The sequence below is a fragment of the Musa acuminata genome, chromosome BXJ3-8 (assembly GCF_036884655.1).
Source record: "Musa acuminata AAA Group cultivar baxijiao chromosome BXJ3-8, Cavendish_Baxijiao_AAA, whole genome shotgun sequence".
NCBI lineage: Eukaryota > Viridiplantae > Streptophyta > Magnoliopsida > Zingiberales > Musaceae > Musa > Musa acuminata.
In genome coordinates this window covers 26,412,998-26,432,072 of record NC_088356.1, presented here as the reverse complement: position 1 = coordinate 26,432,072, position 19,075 = coordinate 26,412,998, and the positions used below count along the sequence as shown (strand labels likewise).

General features: G+C 38.1%; 1 protein-coding gene across 1 annotated transcript; it reads right to left on the bottom strand.

The window, feature by feature from the left end:
• Positions 1 to 309: 309 nt before the first annotated feature.
• LOC135645574 (probable histidine kinase 3) lies at positions 310 to 18,099 on the bottom strand. The gene is made up of 13 exons (XM_065164087.1): positions 17,965 to 18,099; positions 17,254 to 17,822; positions 14,992 to 15,514; positions 14,491 to 14,772; positions 13,496 to 13,665; positions 13,170 to 13,382; positions 12,865 to 13,051; positions 12,691 to 12,742; positions 12,390 to 12,619; positions 12,196 to 12,294; positions 11,012 to 12,117; positions 10,293 to 10,661; positions 310 to 583 (listed from the first exon to the last, which is right to left on the bottom strand). Exons 3-12 carry the CDS (start codon positions 15,415 to 15,417, stop codon positions 10,397 to 10,399), a joined length of 3,030 nt encoding a protein of 1,009 aa, XP_065020159.1. The 5' UTR covers positions 15,418 to 15,514; positions 17,254 to 17,822; positions 17,965 to 18,099; the 3' UTR covers positions 310 to 583; positions 10,293 to 10,396.
• Between the last annotated feature and the right edge of the window lie 976 nt (positions 18,100 to 19,075).

Below are 19,075 nucleotides of genomic sequence, written 5' to 3'. Positions count from 1 at the left end.
AGTATACCATTATACTATGCTGATGCTTGCTGCCCAAGAAAACTTTTGCTGTCAAGAGTGGTTATAGAAAAGCAATGCAGCTGAAATCCTTGCGTACAATTACACTTACAGAACAATTAAGGTGGCAAAAAACCCCCCAGGAATACATCTAACCACTGTTTACCAACTCACAAGGAATGGATTAACTAAATTAAGTGCAAAATCTGACTCACGCATGAATTTTTATTGAATCTTTAATTTACATCCATGAATTCTTTCATTGCTGAAGAAGACATGTTTTATCAGACTTGAGTAAACGGAAAAAAAAAAAAAAAAAACTAAATTGACCTGTTAATCTATGTACACTTTGTATACTTAATGGCAAAATATAGAATATTCCAAATCCACGTTATTGAACAAGGTAGAGAACATCGACAGTCGCTATCCTGACCAGGAAAAGGTGTTCCTCCTTCATATCAAACCGAGTGCAAAAAATTGATTTTATGGTTGTGCAGCTCAAGTAATGTCTGATATCAACCCATGGTAAAAATGAGATGAAACGGAGTGAAAGGTGGACCAGCAAAAAGACCTGTTTCATCTCCAACTAGTAATGGAGAATGCCAATTAGTAATGGGAATAAAGAAAAGCAATGCTTCCAATAAATATTGACATACAGCAAAAAATTATCAGCAAAGAAATTACTGTGATTTGTGTAAAATCCATGAACATAATGACGAATCCAACATAACAGCACTTGAACTAGACATGCTTTTTTCATACCATTGAAGAGCAAACATTTTCATTTTGGGAAGAAAAGAAAGTGGTCAACTTTTAATAATCGTTTGGATAATTGTAATGATCACGAGGCCCTTGACACCACAAAATCAACTGGATTGGTCTTAAATTCACAAGGCCCTTGGCCAATAAATGATGATCAGATGCCTCAAGTGATTAGTTTATCAGATTAAGTTGGTGAGTTCACAGAAAAAAAGCTCACACATATTCATCTATATCCTTTTCTAGACAAAGATATTAGTGAGGGAATAGAAGGGTATATTTTTGCCATACTAGTAATTTTTTGCATGAGTTGCTCAAATGAAGACTTAGTGGTTTATTGATCCTAATGCAATTATATACACCTATATATCAGTAAAAATAAGTTCTCCACAACTTTTGCTCAATATTATGCTGCTTATGAAACCTCTATGCTTGCTACAGGTGTTGGAAATTCGAACTACTATAGGATCATGAAGAGCAAAGAAACAATAATATGAAAAGAAAATAAACAAACAATGAGTGTATTATCTGCGTCATGTTCACATGTTTTCTCAAGGTTGCATGAATTAGAAAGGAATATCAAGAAAGTAAAGGAAGACACATCCTAAGCTATTAGCATGTATAGCCTTATCCTTGTTAAATTGAAGGGGCTCAAGCCTGCCAATGGACTTGTACAATAGTGCATCAGAAAGCATGCTGAGAATAGTCATGTCACTAATGGGATAGCAAGCATGGGAACTTAAAGTCCAATATGTATCTAAAAGAATTAGGACTTGATACCTCAATCCCTGTTGGATTATCTAAATTTACTTTTCCATCAACAGGAAAGGATGGACCAGTGAACAAGGCTGTCACTAATAAGGGGTCTGTGAAGGATCAACATCTGCAGTTTTACCCTACTAATATAGAGACTGTTACAGGAGCTATCTAATGCTACCAAGAATTTAATTACTGATCCAGTACAAGTTTTAATATACCAGGTGGTATACTAACTTGTAACACCAGTTTCAAGACACAAGGATTTAATTCCCAATTGGTATCATATCAGCCCTTTGGAAAATCTTGCTTAATCTACAGTGATCAGGTTCTGCAAAGTTAGCTTTGACAATTCTTTAACTGGGGCAAACAGAGCAAAGCCAACATCAATCTTACCAATCATGGTTCCTTTGGTCAGAAGTCCCATTCAAAATCGCCTTCCTATAATGAATTGTCATGGAAGTCCATAACTTGCATGACTTCCATGATTTTTTGGGTGATGTGGCAGATGCTATGCAGCAGTCTTATCAGAACAAGTTCTGACCTAAACCACACTAGATTAACTAACTTCTGAAGTAGAACTGGATATTTCTTGCACATAAGCTAGAAATTTACAAATTTTTGTATCATACTAAGACTGTCAAATTATGATTATTTGCAGCCTTCCTCGTCTGGACACTCCTACGGGTAAGAGACATGCTGAATCAGCTTTGAAGATCAAAGGGCTGGTTGTTGAAAATATCCAGCAGCATTACACAGACAACAAAGTACATGCGAGAAAGGGTAACATTCCCAATATGGTCCATGAGAAAAACATTCATTTGATTGGTTGTGAAGTAATGAGATTCATCAACAATATGTATACCTACAAGAGGACTCACCCAACTCACAAATACAAACCTAATCAAGTAGTTAGCATAAAATTAACATAGAAGATGGCAAGAAAATATTTACTTTACAGAAATTTAAACCGAACTAAATTGTTAGAAAAAATCAATATCAAATTAAGCTTCACTTTCAAGTTTCAACAAATTTTTACTACTATTTTCAACAGCAATGTGTATAAGCAATGCAACATAAGTAGCCTATGTACACATACATATACAAGGGAGAGACTTCTATATATGTCTATTAAAAAATAAATATCTTGGGTCAAGTTCATCAAGTCAAAAACCTACAAATATCTTGAAATCATTTGCCCATCTATCAAGGAGTACAAAAAAATTTGAATATTATAGAATCACATAGACTGAGCTTTTTAAGCAAGTTCATGAACGGAGAAAATGTTAGAACCCTTGCAGATTCTAAACTTGGGGTTGATCTCTTTAGGGGATCGACCTCCTTGGAACTCTATAGGGGTTCCTCCCTCCAAGTTGCTGCTCAAAGGCTGCAGAAAAGGTTCATCTATTGCTTATCAAAAAAGGTGGAATACATGACTATTTATAGGGCTTCTAAACCCTAACTCCTAATAGGACTCTTACTTAAGACTCCTACTTCTAAACAACTCCTAATATGACTCATACTCAAGACTCCTACTTCTAACCAACTCCTAATAGGACTCCTACTCAAGACTCCTATTCCTTTACAACTCCCTATTCTTCTCTAAGAAATAACCTCCTAACCCTAGCCGGCCTCTTCAACTCTTTAATAGGGGTCGGCTTAGGTAGGTTTTACATGAATGTCCCTCTCAATTAGGACTCTCCTAGCTAGAGTCCTAACAGACCCGCCCTCTTCAAATCAGCCTTGTCCTCGAGGCTGACGATTCATGAATTTTGGGAATTTGATCTTCAAGTCATCATAGTTCTCCCAAGTGGCATCTTCTATTAGTAGGTTTGCCCACTATATTAGCAATTCAGTAGTGGATCGTCGTCATCGAGTCACGATCCGTCAACCAATAATAGCACTTGGCTGAGTCTGAAGTTCTCCTTGGGTAGTCATATTTGGTGGGTGGCTTTGGGCTGTCTCCAAGCACCTATTTACAACTTCCGTTTGGCCGTCGGTTTGTGGGTGATATGCCGTACTCCTTTTCAATTTAGTACCCTGCATATGGAATAACTTTGTCCAAAATCTGCTCGTGAAGATACAAGTAGAATTTATCATAAGCACAATGCGTCCCTTATAGTGTAATTCTTTTGAGTCCCAATTGTAATAAGCCATGGGGCTTAGTGCTTCCTCCAATTTTTTTATAATCTTACTAGTATCTGAATCTTCCTGCCATTTCATCTTAATATCCTCAAGGAAGTCGCTGGTCAGAAGTGAAACGACCGAAACTTCAACTTGATCGGGAAGCTACGAAAGCGCATCTGCAAGAACATTCTCTTTCCCCTTTTTGTAAGTTATTTCAAAATCAAATCCAAGAAGTTTTGTTACCCATTTTTGCTGCTCAGGGGATGGTATCTTTCGCTCCAAAAAGTACTTGAGGCTTTTATGGTCGGTTTTATTTTGAAATCATCGACCAATCAAGTAGGGTCTCCACCTCGTTGCTGCGCGCACAATGGCGAGCATCCCCTTATCATATGTTGACTTATTTTGATAGGAGGAAGATAATGCCTTACTAGTGTATGCGAGTGGTCGACCATCTTGCATGAGAATGGCTCCAATTCTGACTCCAGATGCGTCGGCCTCAATAATGAAGGGTCGGTTAAAATCTAGTAGTGTTAGCACCGGCGTCGTCGTCATGGCTGCCTTAAGTTTGTCGAAGGCAGCGGAGGCTCTGTCCGACCATTGGAAGACATCTTTTTTCAGTAAGGAAGTAAGTGGTGCACTGATCTCGCCATAGTTTTTCACGAACTTGCAGGAGTAGCCTGTTAAACCCAGAAAGCCATGTAGCAATTTTACGTTCCTCGGGGTAGGCCAGTTTTGCATTGCTTCAATTTTGAAGGGGTCCACTGTCACACCTTCCTCTGATATGATATGCCCAAGATATTCCACCTTCTGTTGAAGAAAGCAAAAATTCGTAATGATTGTTGTGTGTTCAAAAGGTGGTTTTCGGTATGTCTTCTTCGCACACTCATATTTGATGATACCCGGATCAAAGGTCCAGCTTTGTAAAGATTTATGCTCCCTTTCATCTAGTAATTCATCTGCTATTGGAATAAGGTATTTGTCCTGATGGTTATGCCATTGAGAGCTCAGTAATCAACGCATATTCGCCATGTTCCGTCCTTCTTGCGTACAAGTAGCACCGGTGAAGAATAGAGGTTGCAACTTGGCCGAATAACTCCTGTTTTGAGCATTTCTTTTACAATCCTTTCTATTTCATCCTTCTGGAGATATAGATATTGATATGGCCGAGTATTTGCTGGAGGTTTGCCTGAAAGAATCATTATATAATGATCATGCCGACGGGTAAGAGGTAGGTTGTACGGTTCGTCAAATATATCTGAAAATTCAGCAAGCAAAGGAAGTAGGTTTGGATCTTCAAATTGTATTGGCTCTCCCTTAGTTTGTTGCTCAAGTTGTATAAAAAATCTGCTGCATGCTTTATGCAAAACCTTCTCCATTTGTTGTGTGCAAATCGTCGTTATGTCGCCCCCACGTTTCCCGTTCAGTATCACTTGTTTCTCCTTACTGTAAAATTTCATAATTAGTTGCATAAAATTCCAAGAAATATCACCTAATGTCGTCAACCATTTAATTATGAACATGACCTTATGATCATCAGGAGGGAGAAGGAAGAAATATGCAATTATCTCGTGGTCCTGCAGCAATAGTTTCTCCTGCGGGCGCCTACGATCACAATTCAAAATCCGTCCGTCGACGACCTTAACGTCAAACCTGCTGCAATTCTCAATAGGTAAGGCCATCTGGATAGTAACCTTACTGTTTATAAAGTTATTAGAACTGCCCGTGTCGATGAGAACAATGATCGGTTGTTGTTTGAGAAGGCCTCCAACTTTCATCGTTTCCGGGTTTGAGTAGCCGGCTAGTGCATGTACCGTAACTTCAGTCGGTTGTGGCTCTTCTTCTGCATCTTCTTCTTCATGTTCAAGGCTCTCTTCTGGATGTTCAATGACCTCTTCTTCTATTGGTTCAATCATAAGAAGTCTCCCTTTACTACAGCGATGCTCATGGCTCCACGGCTCGTCACAATGCCAACATAACCCCTTCACATATCGCTCCCGAAGCTCTTCTCTTGTTAACCTCTTTGGTGTAGGGACTTGGTCGACAGTAGGGGGGGCTGAGGGCTTCAATATTACTGGTTGATGAGCGACCCTAGTCCTCCGAGCTTCATGATTCAATTGCTCCTCTTGATATCGTGCAAAAGAGATGGCTGCCATAAGCGTATATGGTTGTCGCGCTTTTAACTTCTTGGATCTCTGGCTTCAAGCCCTCAATGAAGGTCCTCAATAGCTGTTTTTTAGACCAATCATGAGTTTGATTAGATAACCTTTCAAACCTGGTTTGGTACTCCTGAATGGTGGAAGTTTGTCGGATCTTTGCTAGTTGTCCGTCAATATTCTCGTAATCGGTTGGTCTGAAGCGGATCAGCAGTCCTTCTTTGAATTGTCGCCATGAAAGGACTTCATAAGTATGTTCAAACCAATCAAACCACTGTATAGCATCCCCTTCAAGATGTATAGCTGCAATTTTCACCATAAATGCATCTGCGGTTTTATGGTACCGAAAATATTGCTTCGCACGCGAGATCCAACCAATCGGGTCTCCTTCTTCCCATCTAGGGAAATCCACTCTCATGCATGGATAGTTGGGGTTGGTCATAGAGCTTCCCCTCTCTTGGAAGTCATATCTTTGGGCTTGGTGCGATTGGGCAAAGCTCTCTCCTTGATGTGATTTCTTCGGGCTTAGTGGTCGGCCAAATCTAAGTTCGGTAAAGAGGGTCCGAATCTTATCCTCCATTCGTGCCTCGAAGGCTTCGAATTTAGCATTGATTACCTCCTCAGATGCCATAGTATATGCCACCAAATCTGTGATGTTAAGATCTCTCTTTTGTTGTTGGGTTAAAGGCATGTGTTGGTTGAGAGAGCTGATGGTCGAAAGGGTTGTTAGATCGATGGATGTAGGCTACGGTTTAGGCTTGTTTTGTGGCTAATTTGGGTGCAATTTGAGGGTGTGGTTTGGTGGAGTTTTAGGGTTGTAGATGAAAATTTTGGATCTGTGGTAGATGGTAGCAAAGGTTTGATAGAAATCAGTGGAAGTTGCAGCAAGTATGTGCTGTCTTGTAAGAGTAGAATTGTCGTCGAAGAAACAACGGTTTCTCGACGTAAATTCCACCAAAAACTTGAGAGAATTGAGGAGGGAATTGATAGCAAAATCACAGTTTATATGACAGCAAGGATATCTAATTTAATCAAGAAAATTTCGGCAATATAACAGCAAGGAAATTGGTGCAAGTTGCGATTACAGAATTCTCGTCGAGAAATTTCAACGGGTTACGATGAAAATTTGCAGCAACACAAAATCGTTTTTAAAGATGAATTTCTTAATAGATCAATCATAGATGGAAGCCAAGATAATCTATGAAGTGTATAAGAAATTTCATTCAAAAAAGATTGCAAATAGATGGGTTAAGGCAACAATATGCGGTTGAAATTTTCTGCAGCACAGATTTTTAAGTATAACAGATTGGATGTAAAAGATCAATAGGTTATATTGAAAATTTTTTGATGAAACCAAAGGGAAATCCATTATTAGGAAGTGTCAAAGCTATCATAAAAATTTCGTAGAGATTTGGATAGAAACAATGTAGTATCAAGATCAAACAAACAGTGCTATGTGGCTGAAATTTTATAGTGCAGATTTTCAAGTATAGCAGATTAGACGTAAAATATCAATGGTTTATATTGAGAATTTTTTGACAAAACCAAAGAAAAATCTGCTGTTAGGAAGTGTCAAAGATGTCATAAAAATTTCGAAGAGATTTGGATAGAAAAAACACAGTAGCAAGATCAAAAAGACGGTGCTATACGGTTGGAATTCTGCAATGTATCTTTCGTCGTAGAGATGAAAACTTTATGACGAAAAGTTTATGCAACAATATAGGAATAATTTTTTTGGGATTTTCAAATAAGGATAACTAAATTGCAGCAGCAGTAAGGTAGAAAACTAGAACCTGTTGCAATTCACGGGGAGATCAAAGGATGATCCGTGGTGGTGGAGATGATGGCGGAATTTGGCAACGATCTCTTAAGCAATTGTGGGAATTGTTTTGGGCGATTGTGGAGGGTTGATGGATGGCTATGGAAGGGCAGCGAGACGCCAAGAACGCTGCTCTGATACCAAGTGTTAGAACCCTTGCAGATTCTAAACTTGGGGTTGATCTCTTTAGGGGATCGGCCTCCTTGGAACTCTATAGGGGTTCCTCCCTCCAAGTTGCTGCTCAAAGGCTGCAGAAAAGATTCATCTATTGCTTATCAAAAGAGGTGGAATACATGACTATTTATAGGGCTTCTAAACCCTAACTCCTAATAGAACTCTTACTTAAGACTCCTACTTCTAAACAACTCCTAATAGGACTCTTACTTAAGACTCCTACTTCTAAACAACTCCTAATAGGACTCCTACTCAAGACTCCTATTCCTTTACAACTCCCTATTCTTCTCTAAGAAATAACCTCCTAACCCTAGCCGGTCTCTTCAACTCTTTAATAGGGGTCGGCTTAGGTAGGTTTTACATGAATGTCCCTCTCAATTAGGACTCTCCTAGCTAGAGTCCTAACAGAGTCCTAACAGAATGTCCCTCTCAATTAGGACTCTCCTAGCTAGAGTCCTAACAGAATGTCCCTCTCAATTAGGACTCTCCTAGCTAGAGTCCTAACAAATATTTTGCTTTAGATCCAACTTATAGTCAACTTTTCATTTGGATTATTATTTTCTATATATTCCAAATAACTACATGGATCTCACCATCAGTAACATTATTAATAATGTTATATGTAATGTTTTCCATAATTTTTCTCAAACTCCTCTATAGTCGTTTATATTTTCAAATTTACGTGCATCCCTTTTATACTTTTAATTTAATTGCAGCATTGCAGAGCGTCCGCTCACCATGACGAGTAAAGCTGCCCCAAAATGGCCTAGTTTTCACGTGTCATGATTTGTTTTCTGCAAGTTGCGATGCGGTACAAAACATCAACCATCTCAGCACCTTAGAACCCCCTAGGTGGCACCTGATTGGATAGGGGTTTGGGGTAGTGTTGGGCATTGATTAGATTTCATAAGTTCACATGTTAAGTCTACGAGAACTTGCCATCGTGCCCGACACCCGGTGAGCAATCGTTTACGAACTTGCGATTGTTCGTTTACCTTTTAAAGTCCTTATTTTCTCCTTTCTCTCTTTTCTCTCTTGCACACTGAGTGTTTGCTGAATTTCTAGTAAAGCTAGCTTCTTTGCAAGACGTTGGGACTTGTTCACCACTCACTTTTGAACTAAGCAATTTGCTCTTTTGCAGGTCCTACGGGACCTAAGCGAGATCGCAACTAGACTGACCCTTTGCGGACAGATAACACAAAGGAGCCTTATGGCTTAGGCAATCTCAACTAAGTCTATGACATTGACGCAAGGGTATTTTACGACTTGGGCAACCCCAACTAAGACCGTGACATTGACACAAGGGTGCCTCATGAATTCCAGCTAAGACTATGACATTGCCGAAAAGGTGCCTCACGACTTAGGCAATTCTAGCTAAGTCTTTGATAGTGAATCCCTAGGCCTATAACAACTTCACCGACATCCGACGAACCATCTTCCTAAACGACGTACGACGAAGCTTCTTCCTCAACAGCGTTTAGTGTCCAACAAAGGAAAATTAATTTTGTTTAGATTTTTTAGAAAAAAATAACTTATTTGATTATTAACAAATTATTAACCTTTTTTATTTTTATTTTTTTTTTTAATCTTTTTTTTTGCTGCTGATTAAATTTTTAACACATTATTAACCTATTTTATTTTTTATTTTTTTAATCTGGGTTTTTTACTGTTGATTAAATTGTTAACATATTATTAACCTATTTAGAATATTATTACTATGTTTCAGATTTTATTACTATGTTTCAGATATTATTACTATGTTTCAGATTTTGCATTGTCTTGAAAATTAAAGAGTGCCATTACATTGTTAAAGATTTTGCATTGTTTCAGATTTTACAGAGTTATTTTTGGCTACTGATTAGTTGGATCATGAATCTTTAGATTTAGATTATTTTAATTTTTTAAACTTGTGTCATGATATTTATTTATTCACATTACTGAGTCTATAAAATTTAAATATCTAAATACTATAAAACTCATGTTAATCAAATATTATATATATATATATATATATATATATATATATATATATATATTAAAAAATGTGTCCTCGCCATGTCCATATCCTAACTTTTTTTTAAAATGACATGTTACCGTGTCCATGCTTCTTAGCTCACAACTATGAAGTAACTTTGCAGCAAGCTGCCTGCTCAATCATTTACACAGTTCTTATACATTTTATTTGTAATATGTCCATGAAATATAAACAGATTCAAGGAAGTTCACAAAATGTAATGTATCAACAAAATATTTCAAAATACTAAGCACTTGCAGAAATATTAAGAAAACAATTAATATAAGAAACCTTACAACTATGAAATAACTTTGCAGAAAATTTTCTGCTTAATCATTTACCTGGTTCTTATACATTTATACGTAATAGATCCATGAAATATAAACAGATTCAAGGAAGTTCACACAATGCAATGTATCAACAAAATATTTCAAAATGCTAAGCACTTGCAGAAAGATTAGGAAAGGCAATATTATAAGTTAGAGGTGCTTACTTCTCAAAACAACTCCATATTCTATCAAACAGTGCCTGATGCTGAAGCGGATGAACACTTGTTCCAAAATCCTGTCATTAACATATTTTCCACATTTATCTTCACTATTGGTTCTTTTTCGTGACTGTTTTAAAAAACCGAGTAACTTCCCTGTACAGTTGTTCCCCTTCAAAAGGTTTTGACACATAACCATCCATTCCACACCGTAGGCACTGCTCATGTGTTGCCTGGATTACATCCGCTGTCATGGCTAGTATGGGAACATGCCAGTGCAAAACATTTCCAAAAGTCTCAACTGAAACTTCTCCATGCTTTATTAGATTATTTGTATCAGCTTCCATTTTGCGTATCCTTTTAGTAGCTTCAAATCTAAAGAAATTAAAAAAAAACATTTTACTTAACTAGAATAAGAAATTGTACAAATAGTAAAGTATTAATAAAAGTACATTGATATTTGAGCATATCATTTACATCTCATGCAAAATTCATTTTTCAGAGAACCTTTGAGTACAAGAGGACAGAAAATTTACTTTCCTTGGAAATTCATTCTAAAGATAATGTTGAGTGTCAGAGAAATATCAGGTACAGTCAATTTGAACTCTAACATAAAAGACCCAGACATGTTTAAAAGAAGGTATATCCAATGAAAACTCAGAAAGGAAATTACAACTATGAGACTTAGAAACAAAAAAACATAATGAAGCAAGTAAATGAGATACCCATCTATTTCAGGCATCTGAATATCCATAAAACAGGCATCAAATTTGTGTGGTGGCTTGAGCATGCTTATGGCCTTCTTCCCACTGTCCGCACAAGTTACTTCGGCTCCATATTTTTTTAAAGCACCAGCTGCTACTCTAAGATTCACAATATTGTCATCAACAACCAGAATCTGCTTCTCATGAAGAAGGCTGTGCAATGACAACTGGGGAGGCCGGCCATTTCGGGAAGGTTCCCCGTCTCCACAACCCATTGCCCGTCGTAAAGAGACTTGAAGCATGCTTGCTCTGAGTGGCTTTGTGATTATAGTTGAGATATATTCCATTGAATTGGTAGAATTATTTTTAACAGAACTTGAAGGATTTGCTAAAAGGAGGACTTTTGGGATATCCAACTGATCATCCTTTAATCTCCTAATTATAGAGGGCCAAATACTATTACCTTTTGACCATGTTTCCTTTTCAATAAGCACCATTTTTGTTGTCAATCCTCCACTAGTTAATCTAGCAAGAACTTGATTTGGGTCAATCTCCAATATAGCATTTATTCCCAGCCTCTGAAGATGGTATTTTGTGATCTTAGCTCGGGCCGGTCTATGGTCAACTACCAATGCATTCATCCCATAAAATTCTGATGATTTATACTCATTTGAGGTAGTACATGCTCTTGAGAGGACCACTGTGAAGGTAAAAGTGGAACCAATCTGTGGTTCACTCACAAATCCAATCTCTCCCTTCATGAGACTAACTAAACACTTACTAATGCTCAGTCCAATACCAGTTCCCCCATGAATGCGAGAAATTGAAGGTCCCACCTGCATGAAAGGAGTGAACACACGGGATTGGGCTTCTAGAGGAATGCCCACCCCTGTATCTTCAACAGATATGATCAGATTTATAAGATCAGAAGTGGTTGACGAAAGATATGGATCAGATCCAGGAAATTCTAGCTTGCAGATCTCAAATCTTTCCCAGCTACGCCTTCTATCCGCCACCAGAAAGCCACTCAAGGTATTTGTGGAATGAGCTTCTGTTTCCATATCCAATGAAGTCATCACCTCTTTAATAAGATGAACAGTCAGGTATATATGTCCTCTCTCTGTGAACTGCAGAATGAGAACATTTCTGAACAACTGAAGCAATTAGTATCCACATTTCCAGTTGATTTAAAGCTAAATACTTACTTTTATTGAATTTCCTATCAGATTTGTGATGATTTGTCGTATTCTTCCATGGTCACCAACAAGGATTTCAGGAACTTGATCAGAGACATATACTGCCAACTATCCCAAGTGAAGTTAAGCAGCAACCAAGAAAAAGAGAATTAGTTGATGAAACACAAAAATTCTAGAAAAAGATTATGATAACTCTCAGATACCTCTAGTCCTTTTTCCTGAGCCTTTCCATAGAAAAGTGACAAGATATCATCCAATACTGCCCGCAAGTCAAATGGGACAGCTTCAAGTTCAAGCTTACCCGACTCAATCTTTGCTTGATCCAGAACCTCATTTATAAGTGACACCAGAGCTTTTCCACTGGCTTGAGCAGTTCTAACATAGTCTTCTTGAGTTATGTCCAGATCAGTATCCATAAGCATTTGAAGCATCCCTGGAAAGTTAGAATCTGTTGGTGTTTGATCATGGTTAGTCATTGTCATGGTGCTTTAATGTTTTACTTACCTAATACACCATTCATTGGAGTTCTGATTTCATGAGACACAGTCGCCAAGAACTGAAGATAAAAGACAGGATAAATTGACATTATGGGTGAGTGTAGATCAATCACAATAAGATCACTGTCATCAATGTGTAGAAAGCCAATATGCACCTCATAGGAAACAGAAAATAGTGTACCTGAGATTTTGCAACATCCGCTGCTTCAGCTCGCTTTTTAAGTTCCATCATTTGTCGATAATCATCTTCCACTTTTGCAATGCGGCTTACAGTAGCATGGAATATGTATCCAACTAGTAAAGCAATCACAAGAGTTCCAATTGATGTTGTTATTGCAAGCCAAGGCAATGGAGGTTTTTGTTTGAACCTGTTGATTAATTTACGGTAAAAATTGTTTATATAATATTCTTTATGCAGGTTCACTTCCATATCAAAGTATAGTTTCTTTCTAAAGCAATACTTGTTAGCAATGTCATGCAAATTACCTGCAATGCATCTCATGCTTTCTTACTGGATCGCCAAAATTAAGGGTACTAATATGGCATATGCCAGTACCTGTCATGTTTGAACCATACATGCTGATTGGTTCATCAGGATTAGTTGTATCATAAACATTGACAATGATGGAATGCTTGCTTGAAAGTTGGTGAAGTAACTTATCCACTAGAGCCTCTACATCAAATATTCCACCTAAGTACCTGCAAATGTTAAATAGGAAATATTATTGAACTATTGAGCATAGACAATCTTGATGAGTAGCCTCTTTTTATTGTTTTACAAACTTCTGATGGATAATTAGCAGGAAGTTCACCCTATGGCTGCTTGGATGCGTTCAGCTGGTGTCGCATTTGAAGTAAGTTCTGACTTGTAAACTGCATATGTCAGAATAACCCCCAGTCTTTTTGATTTTAAAAGCCGAAAAGGAGCAGTTAAAACACCCTTCCCGGATTCCCGAGCTCGTAGGATGTTTTCACAATCCTCCTGCATATAATAACTATCTTCAGTTGCTGGAACACTAGGACTAAGACACAGGTGTATTCCAAAAGGTCATGGTCCATTGAGGATTATATACAAATAATATATTACGCATTAATTGAGTAGCTAGTGACATGCCATCTAAAGTATGTAAATTGAGAATTTACACACTCTGACACCACTGTTTAGGCAGTGCATTTGACCATCAAAAGCTTTCGAATTAAATTGAAGAAAGATCAACCAGTCACATTTGAATAACCTATTATCAATAACAAATTAACATCTTGTTAGAGTTAATTAATAATGCCGAAAGCATATTAATGATTAATACTGACCAATGACTGACCAAAACTATCCAAACTGCAGAGTATTTGCTAAGGTCACACCTAATTAGATAAATAGTTGTAGAAAAATCAATAGTTTACAGAGACTTTAATGAAAGATATTGCATCTGCAATATAAAGTATTCATATATTAATTAAATGATGATTAACTGAACTCCATATGATACGACGTCATTGACAATTTTTCCACTGAAAGATTTAAAAGATACTAGAAGAAGACAATAGTGCATATGTAGTGATAAATGCAAATAATTAGAGGCAACAATAATGGCCATTAGAGCGCTATTAACAAAATATTAAGACCTAACTAAAAAAATGCATGCTATAACCTATTGCCTTATCCTTCTGTAACAAGCAGTATCTATGAGATATTTGCGACCATAGTTCGCAGATAATAAAGAAAATAACTGAGTGAGATATTTGTGACTATAGTTTGTAGATAACAAAGAAAATAACTGAGCCTGAAAAAACATATATAATGTCTCACCTTTCCGGTTAACATATCAAATGAAATTACATGTTTATAAGTGTCTTGGGCAAAGATAACAGGAGCATATTCTCCTTGCACACGGGATGTCTCTTCATTCACAAGATCTGCATCTTCCTCCCAAGCTGGGGACTGCTCTGTCGAATCCATTCTCTTAATTCTCCAACCTTGTTGCTTCTCAAACTGTTCTCTTTCTGAATGCAGCACCTTCACAGCATATGCTACACCACTGGTCAACGGTCTCTCAAAAGCAGTCCTTTCAGCATACCTAGAAAAGGTTATCTGCAAAAACAAGGATTCATCTTTCACATTGTTGATCTTTGAAATGGGAAAAGGTTCCATTATAGTAATACATGTAGTTCTTTCCCCTTTCAGGAAACTGAATCAAACACAAAAGACATTTTGATCAAATCAAGGATCAAGTAATTTGGTCCAGACAAAATATAGATACTATTGAACTTTCAGTTGAAAGGTAGGAATAATTCAGGAAAAAGTCAGTACCTGATCAATGGCAGATGGCTCCTTAGAGTGGTGAAATGTTGAGATCAGAATTGCTAGGGCCTGAAGATGGTTCATGCTGACATTAAACTGGTCCTGAAGCATCCTAGCACGTTCATCACACATGCTTGCAAGTGTCTCTCGCCTCTTCTCCACTGCTTGGGAGTTCATAAACCAGAAGATCCATAGAGAACCAAGTAACCATCCAGCTACCCACAAGAACAGAAGCTTCCTCCACCATGTCCCTCTGACCTTTGATCCAAAGTAGTGATTGCAGAGGTGATTCCTCCAATCCCTTACTGAGAGCTTCTTTGACAATTCCAACCATAGACTGCTCTTGTCACTAAGATAACCAGTCCTCTGCTCCATTATTTGAGCATCAATAAACCAATTCATGGGTATATCAGAAATAGCCCACCAACATACCATCAAGCTCAGGTATAGAAAGACCAATCCCAGATCCAAATGCAGGCAAAGAACTCATTCAAAGCAGCAGTTTAGTACTTCTCGTATCTAACTGCGGTTACTGTAAACATAAGCCAGTTGTTAAACGTCCTGCTGTGTCTACAAACATAAAGAGGGAAAAGATTGTTTTTTATTTGAAAAATTATTCCAGTGAGGCTTCTTGATACTTGATAGTCATATTCAATATCAAGTATCACTAAATGCATCAGTGACACAACAATTACATTCTGAAATGTTGTAGTGACGGAAAAAAAACAATGATATAAAGTTGATTTAGCTTTTGTTAGAATGCTTATCCCATCAAGGTATTCAATACTAAATGATTACACAGTTACCCAAACTTTCTAAAAGAATGTTTAACCAAACTTGTCTAATTAGATGTTAAAATGTTGATTGTGAATAAATTCACTGTTGAACAAAACCTTGAAATAGTTCTCTTGGTTCTAATTTCCAATTGCATATGCTAAAACTATTAGTCAAAATAGAAGAATAATGTGAAAAAGAAAGCCTTTGCTTCTCTCTTCACATATGTTGTTACAATCCAGTTGATAGCCTAGTTTTATTGCTGATGCAACCTACAGAGCAGTCGGTTTGGTAAAATAACTTCCAATGACCATGCGTCAATATTGCAATTCAAATGAGTACCTCAAATAAAGATACAGAAAGTCATGTGATCAAAGACAGTAGCTATATGATCGAAGACACCATCAATTAAGAATTAGCAAGCAGCAGGTGATGATGAGTCTTCCAAATTTAGTATTCCTAATCAAAATTATGCAAATTCAGTTGACTATAATAGTAAGCACTATATGAATGAATTGATCACCAGATGACCAAGTTCTTTTACACAAACCTTCAAACTGATAGAATTTGTTCTTTTACACGAACCTTCCAAAATCTTTTCATGTTTAGCCAAATGGAATATCAAAGGCAACACTTCTGACCAGGTGATATTCCATTTGTTACATCCAAACAATATGTTGCTTGATCTTGCAGTATTAATTCTTTGTAAACTATATTACTTATTTAGATCAATGAATGATGAAAGGTCTAGCAAACAGTCAAGTTCGACTTTAATTCTCAAAAAAATCAATTTTTTCCCTCTTAGTTTTAAATAATAGCTTGAAAATTGTGTTCAGAATGTAGAAATTTTGATTATTCAAAAATATATAATATTCAGAATTAGTAATCAACCAGGATGTCCATAATCTTACAAGTGAAATCCAACTAATTTACATGACAGTGAGAATCTTATAGTTGAATGGTCTCCAAGGATTTCGGTGTACAGTTTGTATATGATGTATGCAAAATGTGGTCTGTCTAGGAAGGCAAATCACTTGTCCTAAGATTTTTGCTTAGGACCAAATATGTTGGAGCATATCATAAATTGATTACAGGCCCTAAACTCAATTGCTTATTCTTGACTTTACTCTTTATTATTGACCAGTCCGTACCCCTAAACAGTGTTGCATTTGTACACAAGTTTTCATCTTAGAATGAGGAAAGATCATTAGAAAGTTAACTGTTGGGAAGCTTGGGACCATGTAGTATTGTCGGTGATTATCTGATCTTGACCATGAAATTGAGGAGGACATCAAACTCGATCACATCATTAGGAACCCGGGAGTTGGTATAAGCGAGCAGCGTGGGCGGTCTCAGAAAGGCAAATCTATGGAATAAAGTAAGGGCAAGGGAAAGCAGTCTGGGAAACAGAGCAGACTGAGGTATGGAGGCATGGGAAACTTTTTTTTGTCAGGAAGGATGAGAGAGAGAGGAGGAGGAGGAAGGGGAGCAACTTACCAAGGGATGGATGAGGAGTGCTCGCCTGATGTGCGGCCACGATGACAGCGCCGACAAACGATAGCTGACCGAGAAGAATGACCGTGATAGGGTGGTACTCGGCCGCTCGCCGGAGGGACGAACACTGCTCGATCTGGTTTTCGGTGACGAAGATGGCAACAGACCGCTGCTGAGGAGATCGTTGAGCTATCGAAAACCCATGAGAGGAATGTAAGAAGAAATCCCTCAGTACTTCCCGGACCCTAATCTCCCGGAATCAAACAAGAGATGCACCAGACGGCAGGAAGATCAAATATTTCGTAGCTCAAAACTGCAATCGGAGCTAAAAGACCGCAGCAGACTCCTCCAAAAGCCCAGAAGAGTCTAAACTGGTGGTTTTGACCCGAGGGGAAAGAGGAGGGAAAGCAGGGGAAGAATGAAGAATGGTGTTGACGATGATGGTGGTGGTTACGGTGAATAAGACGGGGTGGTGAAGGGAAGAAAGCACAAGTCTTGATTCATGGATTCTTCAGAAAGGGGATTCCTGAGAGAATGATGGGGAATAAGGTCGGGCGGGCGAAGAGAGGGACCTGCTGATTGCAAAAAAGCAATTCTCCCCGTCAAGTTTTTTCGATAGAAGAAAGGAACAAAAGAGAAGGAAAAAAAAAACATGGAATGATCCAGAATAAACAAATGGCATCCAGCCCTTCTCACACAGCACAAAACACTTACCTTTCTAGTGGGGAGACCAGTGGAAAAGCTCTGGACGCAAGTGCTCTTCTGCCCTCTCTCTCTCTCTCTCTCTCTCGCTGTGTGGGGACTACGGCTTCTGTTGCCAGGACCAAAACGAGCAGCTGCTGCTTGGCTGGCTGAGCCTTCCTATACACTAACCTTTCACCAAACCGGCCCCGCGCCCCGCCCCCAGTGGAGGAGGGGAGGAGAGGAGATGCATGGGTTGGCCGTGGGTGATGGGGAGGGCTTGGCCAAATGGGTCGGTGGGGTTCAGAGAGGGACACGCAGCACTTGATGGATGGTGAGAGAGAGCAAGGGTTTGAAGGAGAGAGAGGGGCGTGGGGGTGAGATTTGGGGAGGAGTTAACGGACAGATTGGGGTTGGGTTTGGTTTGGTTTGGTTTGGTTTGGTTTTGGTTTGGTTGCTTTTCTGATGTGGATAAGCTCGCCAAAGCCTGATGGGGTGTGGGGCCACCGCAAAAGCCATTCTCCTCTTCCTCCTCGGTTGGAACAGCTTGCTGTGGTGGGGTCAGCATAAAGCTTCCCGAGTTGAGTTGGAACAGCTTATCAATCAATGTTGTGCTCTCCACCTTCCCCCTTTTCCTCATCTCATCACCTTTAAGAACACTTGACAGCTTCTGGGATGTCTCCAGCTCTTTGGGGGTTACTTGAATCAATCATATGGCTTCTGCTGGTGAAACCGCAGCATATCTCATCATAACTGTTTCATGACAACAGTATTTTCTATATACTTCAAATAAATACTGATGTACACAATCAATTGGAGGATAGTTTAGATCTTTGATGAGTTTTTTTTTTTCTTTTTTTTTTTTTGCTTTTGCTTGATAAATAAACTGAAGAGGAAACACGAGTTGTTCCACAATTTATTTTGTTTGGGAAACTAATCCGGATTATATATATATATATATATATATATATATATATATATATATATATATGCAAGGATTTAAATTCTCATCCTTGCATCCAACTTAATTAACTTAGCTTTTGCAAAAAATATTAATCGGTCATTACTTTCTCGTTATAGTCCCCTCAATGAAGTTTTTCATGAAGAAGACGATTTTCTGTATAGTTTCTTCTTACATTCCTAC